The sequence below is a fragment of the Oryza brachyantha genome, chromosome 3 (assembly GCF_000231095.2).
Source record: "Oryza brachyantha chromosome 3, ObraRS2, whole genome shotgun sequence".
NCBI lineage: Eukaryota > Viridiplantae > Streptophyta > Magnoliopsida > Poales > Poaceae > Oryza > Oryza brachyantha.
The window spans coordinates 3,621,512-3,639,258 of NC_023165.2; the positions used below are offsets into that span (position 1 = coordinate 3,621,512).

General features: G+C 44.8%; 4 protein-coding genes across 4 annotated transcripts; all 4 read right to left on the bottom strand.

Annotated features, from left to right (window-relative positions):
• Positions 1-515: 515 nt before the first annotated feature.
• Positions 516-2,545, bottom strand: LOC102711678 (40S ribosomal protein SA-like). Its single transcript, XM_040521905.1, has 5 exons — positions 2,297-2,545; positions 1,787-2,049; positions 1,487-1,684; positions 1,206-1,383; positions 516-939 (listed from the first exon to the last, which is right to left on the bottom strand). The coding sequence occupies exons 1-5, from the start codon at positions 2,451-2,453 to the stop codon at positions 797-799; spliced, it is 939 nt and encodes a 312-aa protein (XP_040377839.1). The 5' UTR covers positions 2,454-2,545; the 3' UTR covers positions 516-796.
• Positions 2,546-2,789: 244 nt separating this feature from the next.
• Positions 2,790-6,297, bottom strand: LOC102711952 (eukaryotic translation initiation factor 3 subunit K). Its single transcript, XM_006649446.3, has 8 exons — positions 6,077-6,297; positions 5,305-5,361; positions 5,168-5,218; positions 5,009-5,071; positions 4,507-4,557; positions 4,358-4,424; positions 3,632-3,714; positions 2,790-3,381 (listed from the first exon to the last, which is right to left on the bottom strand). Exons 1-8 carry the CDS (start codon positions 6,182-6,184, stop codon positions 3,181-3,183), a joined length of 681 nt encoding a protein of 226 aa, XP_006649509.1. The 5' UTR covers positions 6,185-6,297; the 3' UTR covers positions 2,790-3,180.
• Positions 6,298-7,398: 1,101 nt separating this feature from the next.
• Positions 7,399-9,233, bottom strand: LOC102705895 (ethylene-responsive transcription factor RAP2-12-like). The gene is made up of 3 exons (XM_006651039.3): positions 8,927-9,233; positions 8,427-8,810; positions 7,399-8,073 (listed from the first exon to the last, which is right to left on the bottom strand). Exons 1-3 carry the CDS (start codon positions 9,192-9,194, stop codon positions 7,796-7,798), a joined length of 930 nt encoding a protein of 309 aa, XP_006651102.1. The 5' UTR covers positions 9,195-9,233; the 3' UTR covers positions 7,399-7,795.
• A 3,113-nt stretch (positions 9,234-12,346) lies between these two features.
• LOC102712233 (ethylene-responsive transcription factor 1-like) lies at positions 12,347-14,053 on the bottom strand. The gene is made up of 3 exons (XM_040521536.1): positions 13,694-14,053; positions 12,786-13,563; positions 12,347-12,694 (listed from the first exon to the last, which is right to left on the bottom strand). Exons 1-2 carry the CDS (start codon positions 13,956-13,958, stop codon positions 12,830-12,832), a joined length of 999 nt encoding a protein of 332 aa, XP_040377470.1. The 5' UTR covers positions 13,959-14,053; the 3' UTR covers positions 12,347-12,694; positions 12,786-12,829.
• Between the last annotated feature and the right edge of the window lie 3,694 nt (positions 14,054-17,747).

Genomic DNA, 17,747 nt, shown 5'->3' on the forward strand with positions numbered 1-17,747 from the left:
CACATTTTGTCTTGACCGTATATAATTGGCTACAAATTAGTAGTTCAAATCCTTCTCTCTCCTCTTATCTATTTAAAATATGCTTATAGCTGGCTTATAGCCTATTATTCTACCTGCTCTAGCAATCTTTCACTCATATTTAGATCAATTTTCTCCCCTCATAACTGTCTATAATTGTTAAATTAGTCGCATGGTAATAAGCACTGCTCTAGCAATCTTTCACTCATATTTAGATCAATTTTCTCCCCTCATAACTGTCTATAATTGTTAAATTAGTCGCTTGGTAATAAGCACTGTAGTCTGTATGCGAGACTGAGTGAGCTGCTTTCAGATCAGAAAGCAGCCTAGGTAAGACAGCATTTTGTTTGTCTTGCCACCTTCTGAAACTATATATTTTTCGAGGGCATGAAGTGCATTCACGTCTTGCAAACCTGCTTTGTTGTACATATAAGCTGCACAGCATTTCTCAAACTGTACAAGCGGCAAAACATTCGTATCAGGTTTGAATACCAAACTGCGTGTGTAAAGCCATGATATTCTGCCGAAAGATTGATATAATACGCTACAGAACAAACGAAGGCCAAAGAGTAGAAAGAGTAACATATACCACACATCTTGCCGAGCTCATCCTCACAGCAATGTTGTTCAAAATAGGGGACAAACGACAGGTTCAGCTAGAAATTCCTAAAAACAATAGAGTTCATGGTGTAGCTATAGATGATCGCATCTGATTTTGGGTGTTCATTCATGCCTCAGGAAATATTTAACTTAAGCTGCCGAAGACATCTCAAAGTGATTAGTTGTCCCAGCCTTGAGCAGGTGGTTGCGCTGCTGTGTCCCAGCCAGTAGGGGCGACCGGTGGAACGACAGCGCCTTCTGCTGCAACAGGCGCTCCTGCTTGATCCCATCCATCGACAGGGGCAGCAGCAGTAACAGGAGCTGCCATACAAAAGAGATGAAAATTATCAGTTCACGTTACTATATCTATAGTTATATCGTCCTTTATATCAAAGGAATTTAATAATTAGGCAACAAAGGCATGTAAATTTTCCAACATATGCAAGGAAACACAGGCAATTGCAACCATATGAGCCACAATCAAGCAGTCCAAAGGTATAGACTTTTATCATCCAGATACAAAATTCAGGTCTTGCAGAGCTATAAACAGAGTGCAAAATTTCATCAGAAGGGGATAAACAACAAACCTTGAGCTGCACCCCACTCCGCACCAGCAACTGGAGCAGCCACATCAGAGGGCCACTGGTCAGAAGGCCATTGTTCAGGTGCAGCGTATTCAGTGATGGGAGCAAAATCTTGTGCTGCAGTAGCTTCCTCCTCCTGCTCCTTGGCTTCCTCAGGGTCTCTATAGAAAAACAGATCAACCTGCAAAAAGACATACTCACCATATAAGCATGCAAAGGACATGAAATTATCTCCATGTAATTCACTTCCAATGTGTTCTGAGAGGTACGATAACACCACATACCATGACATCCCACTTGTGCCCGGGGAGGATAGTACCCCTCATCTGAAGTACCATCCTGGCCAGGAGCCAGAACAAGCACCCAATGCTGTTCCTTCCCTTGTTGTTAGCTGGGATGCCGATATCAACATACCGCATGGGGGAGTCGGTGTCACAGAAGGCAATGGTCGGGATGTTTCCCAGAGCAGACTCCTTGATTGGCTGCGCATAATTCAGGACAGCGCGATCAGCAACAACATCATACCACCCCCCCCCCCCCCAAATTCACCAATGTACTGCTTTGACAAGTCAACTGTCTTTCACCTGGTGGTCAGTCCTCGGGTCGGTGAGGATGAGCAGCCGGGGCTCGCTGAAGGAGGTCTGGAGCTGATTGGTAAATGTACCGGGCGTGTGCCTTCCGGCGATGGCGTGCGCACCGGTGTGGTGCGCGAACTTGAGGACGGCGCGCTGGCCGTAGGGGCGGGCAGACTGGACGATGATGTCCTGGGGGTTCTCAATGGCAACAATCACCCTCGCCGCGAGCTGCAGCTTCTCCCATGTCTTGCCAAGATTGATAATGTAGATGCCTATGAAATTGCAGCAACTATGTTCACTGATTCATATCCAATTCAAAGAACAGCGGTATCACTTTGCAACTAGGTAACTACACCGATAAACAAACGCACTCAAGATCGACCAGATCATCAGATCACCGCTAGCTAGTAGTAAAAAGTTGCGACATTAAGAACCAAGATGCAATAAATTCAACCTCATGGATGGCAAGATCATTGTAAACCTCGCGGATGGCGCGAGGGGGGGAGGAGGTGCACGTACCATCGGAGCGGCGCTTGAAGACGTAGCGCTCCATCTGGAAGTCGCAGTTCTTGGTGCCGAGGTGGACGTCGGCGGCGAGCATCATCTGTATGTCCTGCTCCCGCTGCGACAGCGCCCGCGCGGCGGCGGCGCCTCCGCCTCCTTCCGCCGGCGCCATGGTTGATCGGGGCTGCGTGCGGGGGTGGCGGCGCGCGAAGGGAAGGGAAGGCGGAGAGCTCGGAGTGGCGGCGCGGCGGGGAGGGGAGCACGAGGGAGGGCGGCTCTTATGTGTTTTATCTGTGGCGCCTCAAAACCCTAATCGGCATTTGCGGCGAGTTCTTCTTGGGCCAAGGTGTAGTATTAGTATGGGCCGGCCCAGATCTAGTTTTTTTTTCCTTTTATATTTAACATATAAGCCCATATTTCAGGTGAATTTGCTTTTTTAAAATTATTTTCTGGCTATGATGAATATTGGTTTTTTCTTTCGTCAGCGATGAAAAAAATCGGTTTGGTAGACAAACCTGCTGCGCTCGATGAAATGCATATCTGTTTTCCTGAGGAAATGCCTATGATGATAATACATGGTCGAGTGTCAGATTACACACATTGGACAACAGAACACCAGCAACAGCGAAAATCTAGCAACGACAAATGGAATATCGAGTTGTGCCCAAAGATGCTATGCAAAATTTTCTCTGGCCTAATTAAACATCTTGCGAACAATGTAACATCACGGCAGAATACTTGGATAACATAACTAATCAAAATATGATTTTGGTGTTGCTCCTTTAGTTAAAACAGGCATATCAAAACGCAGTACATCCTTGAAGAGAAAATACGAAGGGGGTATCTCTTCACTCGTTCACAGTTCTGTGGTTTAAAACTCGGTTGGTCTGGCGGCTGAATCAGCTAAGGACAGGGAATATGCGAGTTACGTGCTCGAACGGAACAGTTTCAGCTGTGTTCTTCTTGAGCTCAGGGTGATTGAACTCGTTGCGCGGAAGGACAATCAGTTGAGATCGTGCACCCTTCTCGATCACCCAACCTGAGTTTGCAACATGGTGCTCCAGGAACTTGTCCAATGCAAGACCCTCAATGTTGATGGCCTGAAAAGAAAAATGATGAGCTGTAAAATCAACAAGAGACAATCTTTGTACAATGGTAGTCAGAAAAATTTGGATGATGGTGATGGTGACACTTTAATTTGGTACAAAGAATATTTGAAGCCCCATCTATTATTGCAGCAAATATTACCATGATTCCTTGATCCTCTAAAGTTTACAGCAACAAAAAAATACTCGTATGAAAGCCTCTACTCCCTTTAAGACCCACATAATTAATTTAGAACATAATTACCTCAGCGAGAACAGGCCTAGGAACTTTCTGATATGTCAAGGAGAGCACATGTATCGCATAGGATTGTATTGCCTGCTCAAAACCTGTAAAAGAATTAGAGTGAACCCTCACCAATTGAACATAAGGCCATAAGCGAGCATCCAATTGAAGATATGTCCGTACACAAATCCATAGGTATTTCCTGTTAGATACTTGAATTAAAAAGAAAATGAAGCCTATAGACAGCGCCGAGCAGGCACCCTTTCTCAATGGAAAGAAATCAAAACACAAAACAGATGTTAGCACAAGTTACCAGTTTGATACGGTAATACAGTACCAATCTCTGGGCATCTATTAATACTAGTAGGAGATAAACACAGACTCATTTAGTTGGGTATGAGCATGACACCTAAACACATTGTGAACGCTGGCACAAAGTAACTTTATAAACTAATTGATGAAATGCAGTAACCAGAAAAACTGTCACAAAATATAAGGGATTTTGGTTTGCTAGCTGTCCCATCAATCAATTTTAATTCAAATTTCTTCACATATTACCCGCCAACTACTCTTCCACCCTCAGCCACCTCACATTTAATAGGGACATCATAGTCATTTTCATCCTTAATCTCTCCAAGAGGAGAAAATCCCTTATGTTTGGGACAGGGAGTAGCTTGCAACAAGTACATCTCACAATATGTGACCAAAATATTAAATATGGCTCAATTCCACAGTAAATGTATATACCTGGAACAACATCCAATATATTGCGGTTCTTCGCTGCCTCGTCCCAAAACTGACGGAACCTAGCAGTCTGTAAGGAACTTGGCTGAGGTTAACCGTGGATACCCCACTAGTTGTTCAACATATATACAATAGTCAAACCAGGCACATACCTCCAGATAGTGAGAAAGAACTATCAATGTCTTGAACTGTTCCTCCATTTGCTGAAAGAAAAGGAGTGTAGAAGACAGAAATCAATTCCACGTGACAACAGAACATTTTCAGGGCTCAACTAAAAATGAGCAACAGATGCACAGCAAAAATCAACAGAGTAGATCAAGTATTCAAGTCTAATATCTCATCTCTAAGAGTAAATGGGTAAACCATGTTCCTTTGCATTGAATTTATAAATTCCAAACCTATGGTGAATTATTATTCCATGAACTACAGGTTATTGTATATAGCGCACATCTCTAAGTACACATGTCTGATAATATTACTTCAGGGTCAATTTCACAATCAGTGTTGATAACAAATAAATCACTGAGTATTGATACTTCAGAACTTCTAAATTCTAGATACACTTTAACACACAGACCCAATAGCTTTCACTGAATTTAAAGTTATTTTTTGATGGGATATAGACAACAAGCAGGATTTTGTTTTTTTTCATACCACATGCTCCGGAATTAAGAATAAGCACAGGCTGAAGTCAGGGCCTGGCATTGCCATGAGAGCCTGTCAATAGAACAACATAAAGAGAGCAAAAGAGTTGGAAGTGAACCATGAAAAGGCCTTGTTATTTATTAACATTAACATTAGTTATTCTCTCACCTTAATCAATATGTGAGATACAATCTGCACGCTCAACCTGTCTGGTTCAAACTGCAAGAGGAAATGTATCATTAAACAAATGTATAGCTGGAGTCATAATCTGGCTAAAAGCTGTTTGCACACAGATGGTTTGTCACCTGGTACAGACGAAGAAGACTGAGATTTGCATCCAAGTTATATGTTTGGTTGGACACCTAGATGGAAAGAAAAGGTCATTAAATTCAAAAGGATTAGAACCAAAAACTTATGCTGTAATAGAACCGATCAGCTATGAAAGATGAATGCACATGCTCACAAGAGCCATAGCCTAAAACCAGTCTGTAACATATGATCAAAATCTTCATCTTGCCACTTTCACGACTAATGACCAAAGATCCTACCAATTGAAAATCCATCACTTAGTTCACCCACTAGTTTAGATGACTGACAAACAGATAATTGACATACCCAACAGAAAACATCTCTCTTTAAAAATTACAAGGAATTGTACTTGACATCTGGAACAGAGATGGAAAACGTAGTCTGCCTAATCTCCTAGCAAGCATCCGAAGTTGTTGATAATTTCTTCGCACTCAGCGTAGAACTCCAGGTCCAAATATACTGAAAAGTTCCACTGGCGACTAACTATATTGCGGCCACTTAATTCGCAACTCCCCCGCAGCTAAGTATTTCACCATAATATGCCCACAAAGACAATAATACTGCTATTCCAATACCTCCGTGTTTCCCAGCAATCAGGATGGTTTCGGTTTGAGAAACCACCACGGCTTAACATTCTATACCAATATTCACATGCAACGGTGAGATGCCGCAGTTTTTAGCAAAACCATGGCCCGATCCTTGCGAATTCCAACAACCACACGAGTGAATCTCAATCAGGGGCACGGGCACCCCACGGCTAGGGTTTACCTGGTCATTGACGAAGCCCTCGAGGTCGTTGAGGATGTCGGGGTTGTAGGGGTTCACGGCCACGAGCTCCTCCACCGTGTAGCTCTCCGCCGGCTGCTCGTTCTCCATCGCCGCCGGTATGCTAGATCTCGCGCGGCGCGGCGCGGCGAAGAGGGGAGGGGAGAGAAGTGTGGCGGCGCGGCGAAGGGGGGAGGCGATGGGGAAGGGTTTTCGGGTTCGTGCGAATTTGGCGCTTAGGTCCCTCGATTATCCTTGTACTTCGTGCGGCTCCTCTCGAGGGGGCTAAATGTAAAAATACAATGGTAGATATGCTCTTGTGCCCTCCTAAGGTTTGGTTATTTCATCATGGCCATCTGGGGATCAAATGTCGATTATATTTTATTCTATTCCAAAATATATAAGTATTTTTATGATTTAAATTATACCACAATACAATAATTTCACATTGATTTTATGATTTAAATCATTTCATTTATTCTATAGTTAATCAGATGCTTAGAAAGGGGATCTAATCAATTTAAAAATAAAAAAATCAACCACTCAAATGATTAAGGATGATCTTTTGATGTCTGCATAGTAGTGGATTATCATATGATTAATTAATTATTAGCTATAAAAACACGAAAGTGGATTCATATGATTTTTAAACAATTTTCGTATAAAATAAACCGTTTAGCAGTTCAGGGAATGTGCTTATGGAAAATGAGAGAATATGAGTTAGTAAACTAGGATAGAGAAAATGGCCTTTTAGTCTATAGTAAACAACCTATGCCTAGTTCGGGTGAGTAAAAATGGTGTTAGTTATCTGGCATGAAAAACATAGTAATAGATCAGTACATAATTAATTAATTATTAATTATTAAAATATAAAATAGATTAATATGATTTTTAAAACAACTTTCCTATAGAAAATTGCACAAAAAGTATATCGTTTAATAGTTCGAAAAGTGTGCGCGCGAAAAACGAAGTAATATGGCGCGAGAAGCGTACGCACTTAGAAAACATATGCATGATATCATTTATGTTGGCCCACTATATATCACTCCCAAAATCAAATGTGTACAGTCCATGTTCCAAAGTACGGGGATACAACCATGTTATTTGGTCTGAGTATCTCAAGCTTTTTTTAATGGTGATATGAATTTCGTTCTATCATATTTACAAGTAGAGCTACCACACAGATGAGTCATATCACTAAAACTTTGGCGTCGTAATGCATATAACCTGTCCATTTCATATCGCGGTTGACAATAACACATTCCCTTAGCCGATGTCTGAAAAAAACTGTTACCATCACTGCAGAGAAAAACCTTCTGTCGAACTAGAGCTGAAAACTAACACTCACTTGCTATTTATTTGTATTCTTACACACCAAGCAAACACTACTCTTCCTCACAAATTTATAGCTTGCAAAGTTACAAGAATACAATACCCACACACAGACACAAACTTCACACAGGTACCTGCACCTGCTCTGCTGAGCATAGAGAGTGTTGCTTGCAGCTGATCACAAAAAAAGCACCAGAAATTCCAGAAACCTGAAAGCTTTCTCAGATGTTCGATCCTGAATTTCCTGATGTTGTTGCTTCAATAGGCCACTGATGTATGGCCCACATGTCAGCCTCACAAATCACAATGCAGTGAAACAGGGTGGCACAGTGTAGAGTTCAGACAAGCTCAAAACATTCAGAGTTCAGCACAAGGTAGAACGTATGATCATCAGTCGAGCAGAAGAGACGCCTTCCTGACGAAGTGGCGCCTCTGCTCGCACACCTGCCTCCGGCGCCTCTCGACGTCCCTCTCCAGGGCGGCGATCTCCTCCAGCTCACGGTCGCAGTCGGAGATCAGCGCCGCGTACTGCAGCTGCAGCGCCCCGCGGGCTGCGCTGCTGCAGCTCGCGTCCTCCATGATGAGCTCGGGTGGCATGGCGCTCTCCACGTGAGGGCCGTGCTTGATCAGCTTCTTGATCTTGCTGTCCACCGGCTCGCTCCCTCTCCCTGCGACGGCGACGGCGACATCGCATCAACTCTTTGAAAGTTCGATAAAGTTTGGGTTTGAGATTTGTTTCAGTTAAACAAAAAATATCTCGAGTTATCGATACATCATAGTACTAATCGGTTCTGATCGTTAAATCTAACGACGCTCATCATACTCAGCTGGATCCAATGGTAGGAAACAATTTATTATCGTGAGGCATCGATACCTCGAGGTTTTTTTTTGACCTGAGCAAATCTCCCTTTTTTAGTTGACGCATTTTAGCAACCTTGATCACCGGTGAAAATCGTGACTTTTTGTTCCTCTCTTTTTCATCCTGTTTTGCTTTGCAAAATCGAGGGTGGTAATGCTGTACCTGCACGGCCAGCATTGCCTGCGACGGCGGCGTCGACAGCCATGTCGTCGTCGTCGGAGACGGCCGCGGGGAGGTTCAGGTCGATGGCCCAGCGGGGCCGGTTCGTCGTCCGGCGAGGAGAGCAACCACCTTCGCGCGGCCGCGGGAAGTTGAGCCTCGCGGCCTGGCCGCGGATGCGGCGGGCCTCGCGGTCGTAGGCCATGGCGGCCTCCTCGGCGCTGCCGTACGTGCCGAGCCACACCCGCCGCCCCTTCCGCGGGTCCCTGATCTCAGCCGCCCATCTGCCCGACGGCCGGCACCGGACGCCCCTGTACTTCTTCCCGCTCGTCTCTCGGCCGGCCGCCATGCGAGGCCGGCGCCTGGAGCTCGAAGAAACGTCCGAATCTGCCGGCGATCGAGGAAGAGAGCGCGTGAGCTCAGGTTTCCGGCCAGCAGGTGAAAAATCCTCAGAAAGAAAGCAAATTTGCTCCAAAAAAAACCGTGTTTGATTTGCTTCGTACACGCAAAGGAAAAAGGCTTCGACTTCGACGACACACATGGCACAGCCAAAGCCTCCTCCTCGTCGGAAAGCTCGAGCTCCGCGTCGTCGTCGTTGTCCTCGAAGAGCTCGAACTCTGCCTCGAAGTCATCATGGGAAGAAGAAGCCTTCCTCTTCCGGGCGGGTCTCCTCTCGGCAGAGGAGGAAGCCTCCGGCAAGAGCTCGGCGGCAGTCAGGCTCCGGTGCACCCTCGCCGGGATGAACTCGGCGAGGATCGCGCCGCCGCACATGGCTTGCTTGCTCTTCTTGCTTCGAGACGTCGCCGCCGGGGGAGGTGTCGCAGCGCGGGAGAGTGGTAAATAGAGAGGGAATCGTCGTAGTCGTCGTCGTCGTCGACGGCGGCTGACGTGGCTGGGCTTTTCGTCTCCGTGGGCTGCTCTCGCAGCCTTTGCTTTTGGGTCACCTCCAAATCTTGTGGGCGCCTGAGTCTGTGGGCTGCCTCTTCGTCAATCCGTCCTCTTAAAAAAAATGCCAAAAGTTGATTGGGGATTTGGCCAAGTGATGAACGGTATATTTGTAAATAAAATATAATTTATAAATAAAACTTATATATATATTATATATATATATATGTAATTTTAACGATCTAAAAGAAAATACTGAAAAAAATAAGTTTTAATAAAATACCTTAAAATTTACTTCAAATTTAAAGTTAAAAATTCAAATTTTGACTTATAAATATAAGCATAAGTGAAAAGATTGAGTGTGGGTTTTGATTGAATGCGCAATCACAAAAATGGCAAAAGTTGATTGAATGGTCAATGTTTGAACTTTACTGGCACAAGGTTCAGAAGATGTGGAGATTTTCTGAAATTTAGGGCTCCTTATTTGTCAACACGTCTTCTTAAAAGAAGTGTTGAAAGTTGATTGGGAAGTTGAATTGATTGAATGATTAATAATGCTGTGAGCTTTATTGGCATAAGATTCAGAAGATGCAGTTGCGGATATTTTCTGATATTCAGGGTTTCTTTTAAACGTAGGATTAGGAACAGGGAAAAAAACGTTGGAATGGAATGAGCGGCAGTTTGGATTCAGAATTTGAAGGGTCTCTTTGGTTCACAGGAATTTTATAAGAATTTTGGAGGAATTGAACTGTTTCATCTGAAATTCCTGTGATCCGAAGAAGCCTGAAGATTGCGCATTTGGATTGTCCATAGGAAATCTCCACAGATTGAAAACCTTGGAATTTCCTTTGAAATGACTTTAATCCAAAGAAGCCCTATTCAAGGATGATTTGATGATATGAAAATATTAACGCTCTTAAACTCCCCCCCTCCTTTTTTTTTTCTTTTTCTTTTGTGTTTTTTGCCTTGAGATATCCCCCAAATGTGGAGCCCAAACTCTGCCTGTGGCAAAATACACAATGATGTTTTAATACGTGTCTCTGACATGTAAGTATAGTGACAAAGTCCCAAATACTATCCACGTGTCCCTCCAATGATACTGTCACAATTTGATTAGATTGGAGCTTATGTGAACCCATGTAGATGCTGTCATCAAGAGAGTATAGAGTAGTATAGCACAAAACAGTAGGAAATAATACCATGGGCTCTCTTCTTCAACCCACAGTCTTGTCCTTGGGTTGGTTATATTCCCACAGACTTGCATCAACTCCAGAATTTGGAACCATCAAACCATGAGGAGTAACACTAGTATAAGACCAGCCATTTGTCCTCATTTGCAGAAAGGGTTCGAAACCCTTGGATTTCATGCCATTTCTTAGGCATAAACAGTGCCACACCATGTCGTTTCATTGCCACTTATAGCATCCCAAGTTGATCCATTTCATTGTTTGCTCCTTTTATTTTAGATAGATGCATACCTTGCCCAATGTGGTGTCTGATCTTAAATCTGAAATCTGAGCTCTGAAGGCTGCTGCTTCCATGAAGTGCATTGCTCAGCAGCGATCGATGATCTCTGATTTCACATGTGAGTGATTTTTTTTCCTTTTGAAAGAAAGATGTGTGTGATCATCTACTCTATTCTTTTTTTGTTTTTGCAAACTTTTGTTCATGGAGTACTAACAAATTCTTGCACAAAGTTCATGTGTTGTGGATACGCAGCTGGTACATGTTCTACTGTGCAGACATGAAGACCAGTCGAAGAAGTTGTGCCTGTGGCTGCAATTGAGAATCAATCCAAATTATAGAAAACAATTCCTAGCTAGAGGCAAATTCAGAACTATTTGCAATTCCAGAACCACAAGCATGGACCAGTGGTAGTTCTCCAAGTAAAAGTTAGGAGCTAGTTATGGTGGCACTGATTCTTCAGTTTCTTCTATTGATCTAGCAAGTTTTATGGCAGAAGAAAAGCTAGTGCAGACCTCCAAGCCATGAAAACATTTATCATCAAGCGAACTGAAGATTCTGTTCTTTTTTCTTTTCTTAGGATGTGCAGGGGAGATTATTCAGATAGTGGAGCAGGTTCAAGTAGCCCTTGGAAACTCAACACAGCTTCTTGTCAAGAACAAATGAACAATGAATGGCAGATCCAATCTTCAATGGAGAATATGGACCACAGAATTGGGCTATCTTCTGGGCTAGCTATATGCATATTAGAATAGATGCAATCATGCAAGTGTGCCACTAGTAGTTTTCTGAAGGAGAGATTAGGTAGTACTTTAGCATGTAATGGTCCTACTGCATAATGAAGCACTCAACTTGCATGAAAACAATGCTAAGTCCAGCAGACCTTGCCAAGTTCTCTCCTCATCCTCATTAGGTATTTGCCTTTGCTTGTGTGCATGAACATCCTAAGTTTTTATATTTGCTTGAGAATCCTGCAACCGAGATTAGTTTGGAATTTAGTTGAGCCCAGTCGCTGTCATGGCCTCATCGAGGAAAGAAAGATAAGAGCAATTTGTGCAAATTGTCGCCTAAAATATCACTCAGCGTCTCACAAAAACCGCTGGTTTCGTACGGCGCCCACCGGATCGCGCTCCGGTTTTCACATCCCTGATAGTAGTAGTACTGTTCTTGAATAAAAATTATTGCTGAAAAAGACAGATTTTTTTGGCATGCTGCAACATAAGACATGAGATCAAATTTATGGCAATCAGGATTGCCAGCTGATAGGAAAACCGTACGGGTTTTCAGAAAAAAAAAGAATAGTTTTTGTGAAAAAAAAGAAAAGGAAATACATGTATAATGCTTTTTTTTTCTGAACATCTACATGATTGCTATATGGCAATTGGCATTTGAGAAGTTCAGACGATAAAAGGCCTTGTCTTTCTCTCCCTTTTTTTTCTTTGCAGAAACGATAAAAGATCTTGTATTTCTCTCCCTTCTTTTTTATTTGCAGCAATTGCAATCCAACCAAAGCAAAATTTAGCAGTTGTACAAACCAAATACATTACCACTGGACTGAATAATTGACGATCAGGTACAGTACATAAACACCGAGAGGACCAGGGTTTCATTAAACTTATTTGACATCATTAACAACCACGGACACGATAATTGACGATCTCGCCGACATGGTCGGTTTCATAGGACCATTGACCGGCAGTACGACGACCCCGTAAAAGTAAGCCCAAATTAAGAGTACATAACATAATTTATAAGTTTGATCATAAGATGATCGGCAGCACAGTACAGTACAGTACAGATTCAGAAATCAGAATCTACTGGACAGACACAAACAGTGCAATAATAATTTGGTAAAACGAGCAAGCGACGATCGATCAGCTGCACCATCCTCCGGTTAAACGTTCGTCGGCGATGCGATTAACCTGAGCCAAGAAATGGTATGGTGTTTTGAGCAAGATAACCCTGATGAACAGATGCATTTAACTGCAGCGAAAATGGTAGCGAGATGCTTACAAACGAGTGCAAGAACTGCAGGCATCATGTGGAGGAGGAGTACATCAGAAAAGTGGGAACTCGTCGAAGCTCCACAGGTTGACGCTGTTCATGTCGTTGTTCGCGCTGTTGGCGTCCTGGACGGCGTCGCCGCCGGTGAAGAGGCTGTCGATGGACTCGTACCCGTCGGAGAAAGGGAGCTGGAACAGCAAGAAGGGGTCGAACTCGAGCTCGTCGGTGAACCCCAGCGTGTCGCTGCTGCTGCCGCCGACGCTCCCCTCAGACGAGGCGTCGTCGGCTCTCGGCTTCTTGGAGGGGCTGCCGCCGGACTCCGACGTGGCGCTGTCGGTGAAGGAGCTGGCCATGAGCGGTGGCGGCGCGACGACGGGGGCGGGGGCGGTCGTCAGGTCGACGAGGCTGGCCGTGGTGAAGGCCTCGGCCGGCGGTAATTCCCGCTTCAGCCCGCGTGGCACGGCGGCGGGCGCCGTCGCCGGCGGTGGCGGGCATTGCTGCTTCGGCGGCGCGGCGGCGCTGGCGCTGGCGCGGCGCGGGCGCGCGGCGGCGTGCGCGGCGGGGAAGTTGACCTTGGCCTTGCTGCCGCGGAGGCGGCGTGCCTCGACGTCGTACGCCCGGGCGGCCTCCTCCGGGGTGTTGAACGTGCCGAGCCAGACGCGGGTGCCCTTGTGCGGGTCGCGGATCTCCGCCGCCCACTTCCCCCATGGCCGCTGCCGGATGCCGCGGAAGTGGCGCCGCCCGCGCTTCTTCTTGCTCGCCGCCCTCGCCGCGCGCCCGTCGTGGGCTGCACACCAACAACCAGTCCTCCCGGTGAGACCGATCAAACCAAGAATCACCACCACGACGCGTACGCGTACGCGACGAACGATCGAACACGAGAACATTGCACAATCCGATGATGCGATGCGAATTACCAGGAGACTTGGACGTGAACACCAAGGATCGAGACCCGAATAAGCCCCCGTCGTCGTCCTCCTCCGCGTCGTCGAAGTCGGAGTCGTCGTGGAACTGCTCGAACGCGGCCTCGAAGTCGTCGGCCTCCGCGAAGCTCTTCTTCTTGCTCTTGCCGCCGCCGTTCTTGGCGCCCGCCGGCCACAGATGGCCGGCGGTCACCCGCTTCGACGCCGGCGCCCCCGCCTGCGGCGGGATGAACTCAGCGAGGATGGCGCCTCCACACATTGCTCGCGGCTTGGGTCTCCCACTTCTCTTCGACCTTTTTTTATCGTGTTCGTCGCGTTTTTTTTGCGAATTCGTTGTTCTCTGCCACCGAGGGAGGGAAAATATATACATTTGTAAACGCCAAGCTTGAGGATGGGTTAGCGGATGACTTGGAAACATCACATTGGCTGATTAGTATGCTGACATGGCACGCAAGGGATGCCCCCAAGCTGACGTGGCACGTCTACTTGGCATGTCATATACTAGTCCTGTCTGGTATTTAACATTCTCGGAAGCTCAGAGTTATTTAGAAGAGTTTCTGACAGAGATTCTGTGAAAAGCTACGACTGCCAAAAACTCCACGAACAAGACCAGTTTGTATATATATATATATATATATATATATATAAAACTGTAACCCTCTATTCTAGTTATAACCCACTAACTATATGAATTGCTATAAAATAAGCTACCGCATATAATCACATCATCATATATAATGTGTTCAATATTTGAATCGAAATGTCCTTATATATTAATTGTTAAAATCATTATATTCGTAGAGGTGTTTTAAAGTTACACTACAACATACGGGGTATTTATTAGTATTGAGGGGTTTGAGACGTTTCATACAATCAAACATTGTCTACATGCAATTAAATTTTTAGTAGAAATTAAATGTTTTATTCAGCTTTAGAAATGGTACAATGAAACATTGCACTGTGAGTAGCCCTTTCATATATCGTTTTATAGAGTTAACTGTTTTGGAAACTGTATACTCTAACGCTCCATACATCCCTAGCCCTTCCTCCATCTCCCTTTCTCTAGCATCTCCCTTGTTGAAGTCTATGGTGGGTGTTGTTGAGCTTGAGCCATGCCAAGAGGATCTCATTCCTGTGCTATTAAGTGCATTTGTGTCTCCATCAATATAAGAACATTTTGACCATCTAATCTAACAGAGCAAACTAATGAAATAATGGCTTATTGTACATTCAATATGCAACGTCGTTGTATAGAGGGAGAGTGATAAATTCGATGCCATAAACTTAATAGCACATTCAATATTCTCTCCGATTTTACATTAGTGACATTAATTAGGTCACTACTGTTTTTTAACCTTGCGATTAAAGCAACTCCAACAACTCGTTATCCTAACTTGCCATCTCTGTGTTTTTGGCAAATTATAAAAAGACTATCTCCAACGGTTTGTCATCCGGGTTTCCAAATTTTAGCAATTTGTCATATTCTCTCGTTTGCGCGCATATATAGTAGTTCGGATTTCACTTGGTATCTAGGAAAGTACGATGCTGGGTCTCTTGCGCCTCCGCCTGGAAATTCACGTGGAGTCCCGACTTCGCCCACTGCCAATTCGGAGGCGCTGCCCAGGCGCTCACTGCCCGAGCCGCCGCCGACCAGCGTCCCACCGTCGCCGAGGCCCTTTCCCGCACTCCGCAGCCCATTCCCGGCCGCGGCCCCTCGCCCGCTTGCCGTTGCCTGCGTCGCCACTCCCCCCCCCCCACCGCCCGGTGCCGCGCTCCAGCGCCCGCGGCCCCACGCGCCTCGGTGCCGCCGGCGCCCAGCGTCGTGGCAGCATCGCCCTCGCACCCCCGGCGCCGCACGCCCGCCTCCTGGCGCAGCGCCTCGCCCCGCCCCGCATGCTTCACTCCGCAGCACGGCCTCCGGCGAGCATTTCCTAAAAAATGACGAGTACAACATGTTCATAGTTAATCCTGAAAACCGAAATGCTTAATTGATTATATGAAGTGTTGCTTGTGCTAATTGATCTTGTATTGCTTCTGAGACTAGTTGTTCTGTTCTAGTGTTCTTCCTTTGGATGAGTGATGAAGTTGGGGTGAGACGGGTGTGACTTTGTAAGCAGCAAGCACCTCCGACTTGAATTAGCAAGAGTAGTGCGGCATGGTGCCGGACGTCGTGAGCGGGCGGCGCGGGCTGGCGACGGCGCTGTTCCGGGTTGCTGGATGCAATCTCCCTCTTGTCTCACGTCAACTTCCAACGATCTTGAGGACTGATTTTGTTTTTGTCAAGTGTAATATCCCTAACTCTTGGAGATGAAATAATTTTTTTGCCATATTATTTACAAACTTGCTAAAACACAAGATTTAGGAAACGAAAATTGGGCAACCGTTGGAGTTGCTCTTAACTCCCATCCACTCTCCTAGACGATCTTTTTGTACTACTGATAATTTTGTCGTTTTGACATCTACAAGTCTTCTGAATCTATATTTAATTGTGAATTTATATTAAAATATACAATAAATAATGTTTATATTTATTAAATTAATCTTCATGACTTAACTATACATGGTGTTATAGTGTTTTTAAAATAAATAGTTTAATAGTTATTACTATAATTGTCAAAATTTTGAAAAGTTTGATCACATCCACATCTAAAACGACAAAAATAATAGAACTGCGGCGAATACCAAACAAAATAAAATATAGAACCTCGGCCACGCACAACGCACCAAACATGCATATCATGGTAATTTCTAGATCTTCGTAGCGAACTTGGTGGACTCTTTCTATCTCTTCTAATAATTTACTAAATAATGCAAAGGAATATGCCTATAAACATTTTGCTCAGAACCTCTTCACAATAGAGTTACAGTGAAGTGAGCTCACAATTAAAAAAAAGCATCTCTCTCACATTAAGCACTTTGAATGGATAATCATAGAAGCAGCACTCCTCTGTCTTCCTTCAAAATCAAACCTACTCTCCCTCTGCCTCACATTAGATTCAGAGAGATCAGATCAGATCTATATCTGCACACCCAGAGAAGCCAACTCAAACATGACAACTATTATATGGATGGATCACGGATGCGTGGCCTACACGAACCTTTCGCTCTGCCCAAGTGGCAAGATAGTATTTCTTTGGTCCATGAACGCACGCTGCTCATCTGCCGTCGTGGCCAACATGGTGGGCCCGTGTACTCCTGTTAGGTTGATCTATTGACCCAACAAAAAAAAAAAAAAAGAAGACCATTCTACGCTACAGGAGTACAGGGTATGCACAAGAGAAAGTTCAACTCACATTAGCGATAGTGCTATGAATGTATTGTTATCTCTCATTATTAAGAAAAATATTTACACACATGGGATATGGGTAGGGTGATGCTAGGATACAATAGAGAGATGTCACTTGCTTACTTTAGTATGTTTTGCTGTTACAGGTGTTGAGTTTAGACTGAGAGGTGCACATATGATGAGAATATATGAACTATAACAAAAATATTTTTCTAGTCTATTTTTTTACATCCCCCTCTCTCTGTATAAGCCCGTGTCTTGAATATGGGACTAGGATCCAATATAATGACTACCTAGCGGTTATTGCCGTTGACGTATATGTACATGCCCGTATTCTAAACTGCTAATCGAGATAAGGATTATTCGTGCCACATTTGTAAATGTGTACATTATCATTGTTTAGGCAGTCTGTTTCATACTGCTAGCTAGCTTTGTAGTGCCACGACGATAATCTTAAGGACATGCATATTGTAGCCACGTCGGAGATTCCCCTCTAGCTTGGATCAACTCGTGCCCCTATAGAGCTCCTCATGACCTCTACATGGCACGCTTGCCTCGTCAGGAGAGCACAACTTTTGTCAAAGAGGTAGGACGGCGAGGTGAGTGTAGATCACACCTAGGAGTAGGACGCGCTGGGACGTGCCACCCCCAAGCTCCACCGCGAGGAAGCGGCCGCCGTTGAGGTGCCAAATCCACCAAGCTACGCTGCCCCTGAGGTCCGTCGGGACGCGACAACTATTGAGATCTGTCGCGGGGATGCTA

Bases quoted from the DNA above. Each gene is read 5' to 3' on its own strand.
- LOC102705895 (XM_006651039.3), bottom strand. From the start codon at position 9,194: ATGTGCGGCGGCGCGATCCTCGCCGAGTTCATCCCGGCGAGGGTGCAC. The intron at 8,811-8,926 runs GTACGAAGCAAA...GATCGCCGGCAG, and splicing joins GAAGCCTTTTTCCTTTGCGT to ATTCGGACGTTTCTTCGAGC. The intron at 8,074-8,426 runs GTACAGCATTAC...TCGCCGTCGCAG, and splicing joins AGGCAATGCTGGCCGTGCAG to GGAGAGGGAGCGAGCCGGTG.
- LOC102711952 (XM_006649446.3), bottom strand. From the start codon at position 6,184: ATGGAGAACGAGCAGCCGGCGGAGAGCTACACGGTGGAGGAGCTCGTG. The intron at 5,219-5,304 runs GTGACAAACCAT...TTCCTCTTGCAG, and splicing joins GTCTTCTTCGTCTGTACCAG to TTTGAACCAGACAGGTTGAG. The intron at 3,382-3,631 runs GTAATTATGTTC...TTTTCTTTTCAG, and splicing joins CTAGGCCTGTTCTCGCTGAG to GCCATCAACATTGAGGGTCT.
- LOC102712233 (XM_040521536.1), bottom strand. From the start codon at position 13,958: ATGTGTGGAGGCGCCATCCTCGCTGAGTTCATCCCGCCGCAGGCGGGG. The intron at 13,564-13,693 runs GTAATTCGCATC...GTTGGTGTGCAG, and splicing joins GTTCACGTCCAAGTCTCCTG to CCCACGACGGGCGCGCGGCG.
- LOC102711678 (XM_040521905.1), bottom strand. From the start codon at position 2,453: ATGGCGCCGGCGGAAGGAGGCGGAGGCGCCGCCGCCGCGCGGGCGCTG. The intron at 2,050-2,296 runs GTACGTGCACCT...GCAATTTCATAG, and splicing joins CTTCAAGCGCCGCTCCGATG to GCATCTACATTATCAATCTT. The intron at 940-1,205 runs GTTTGTTGTTTA...TTTGTATGGCAG, and splicing joins GGAGTGGGGTGCAGCTCAAG to CTCCTGTTACTGCTGCTGCC.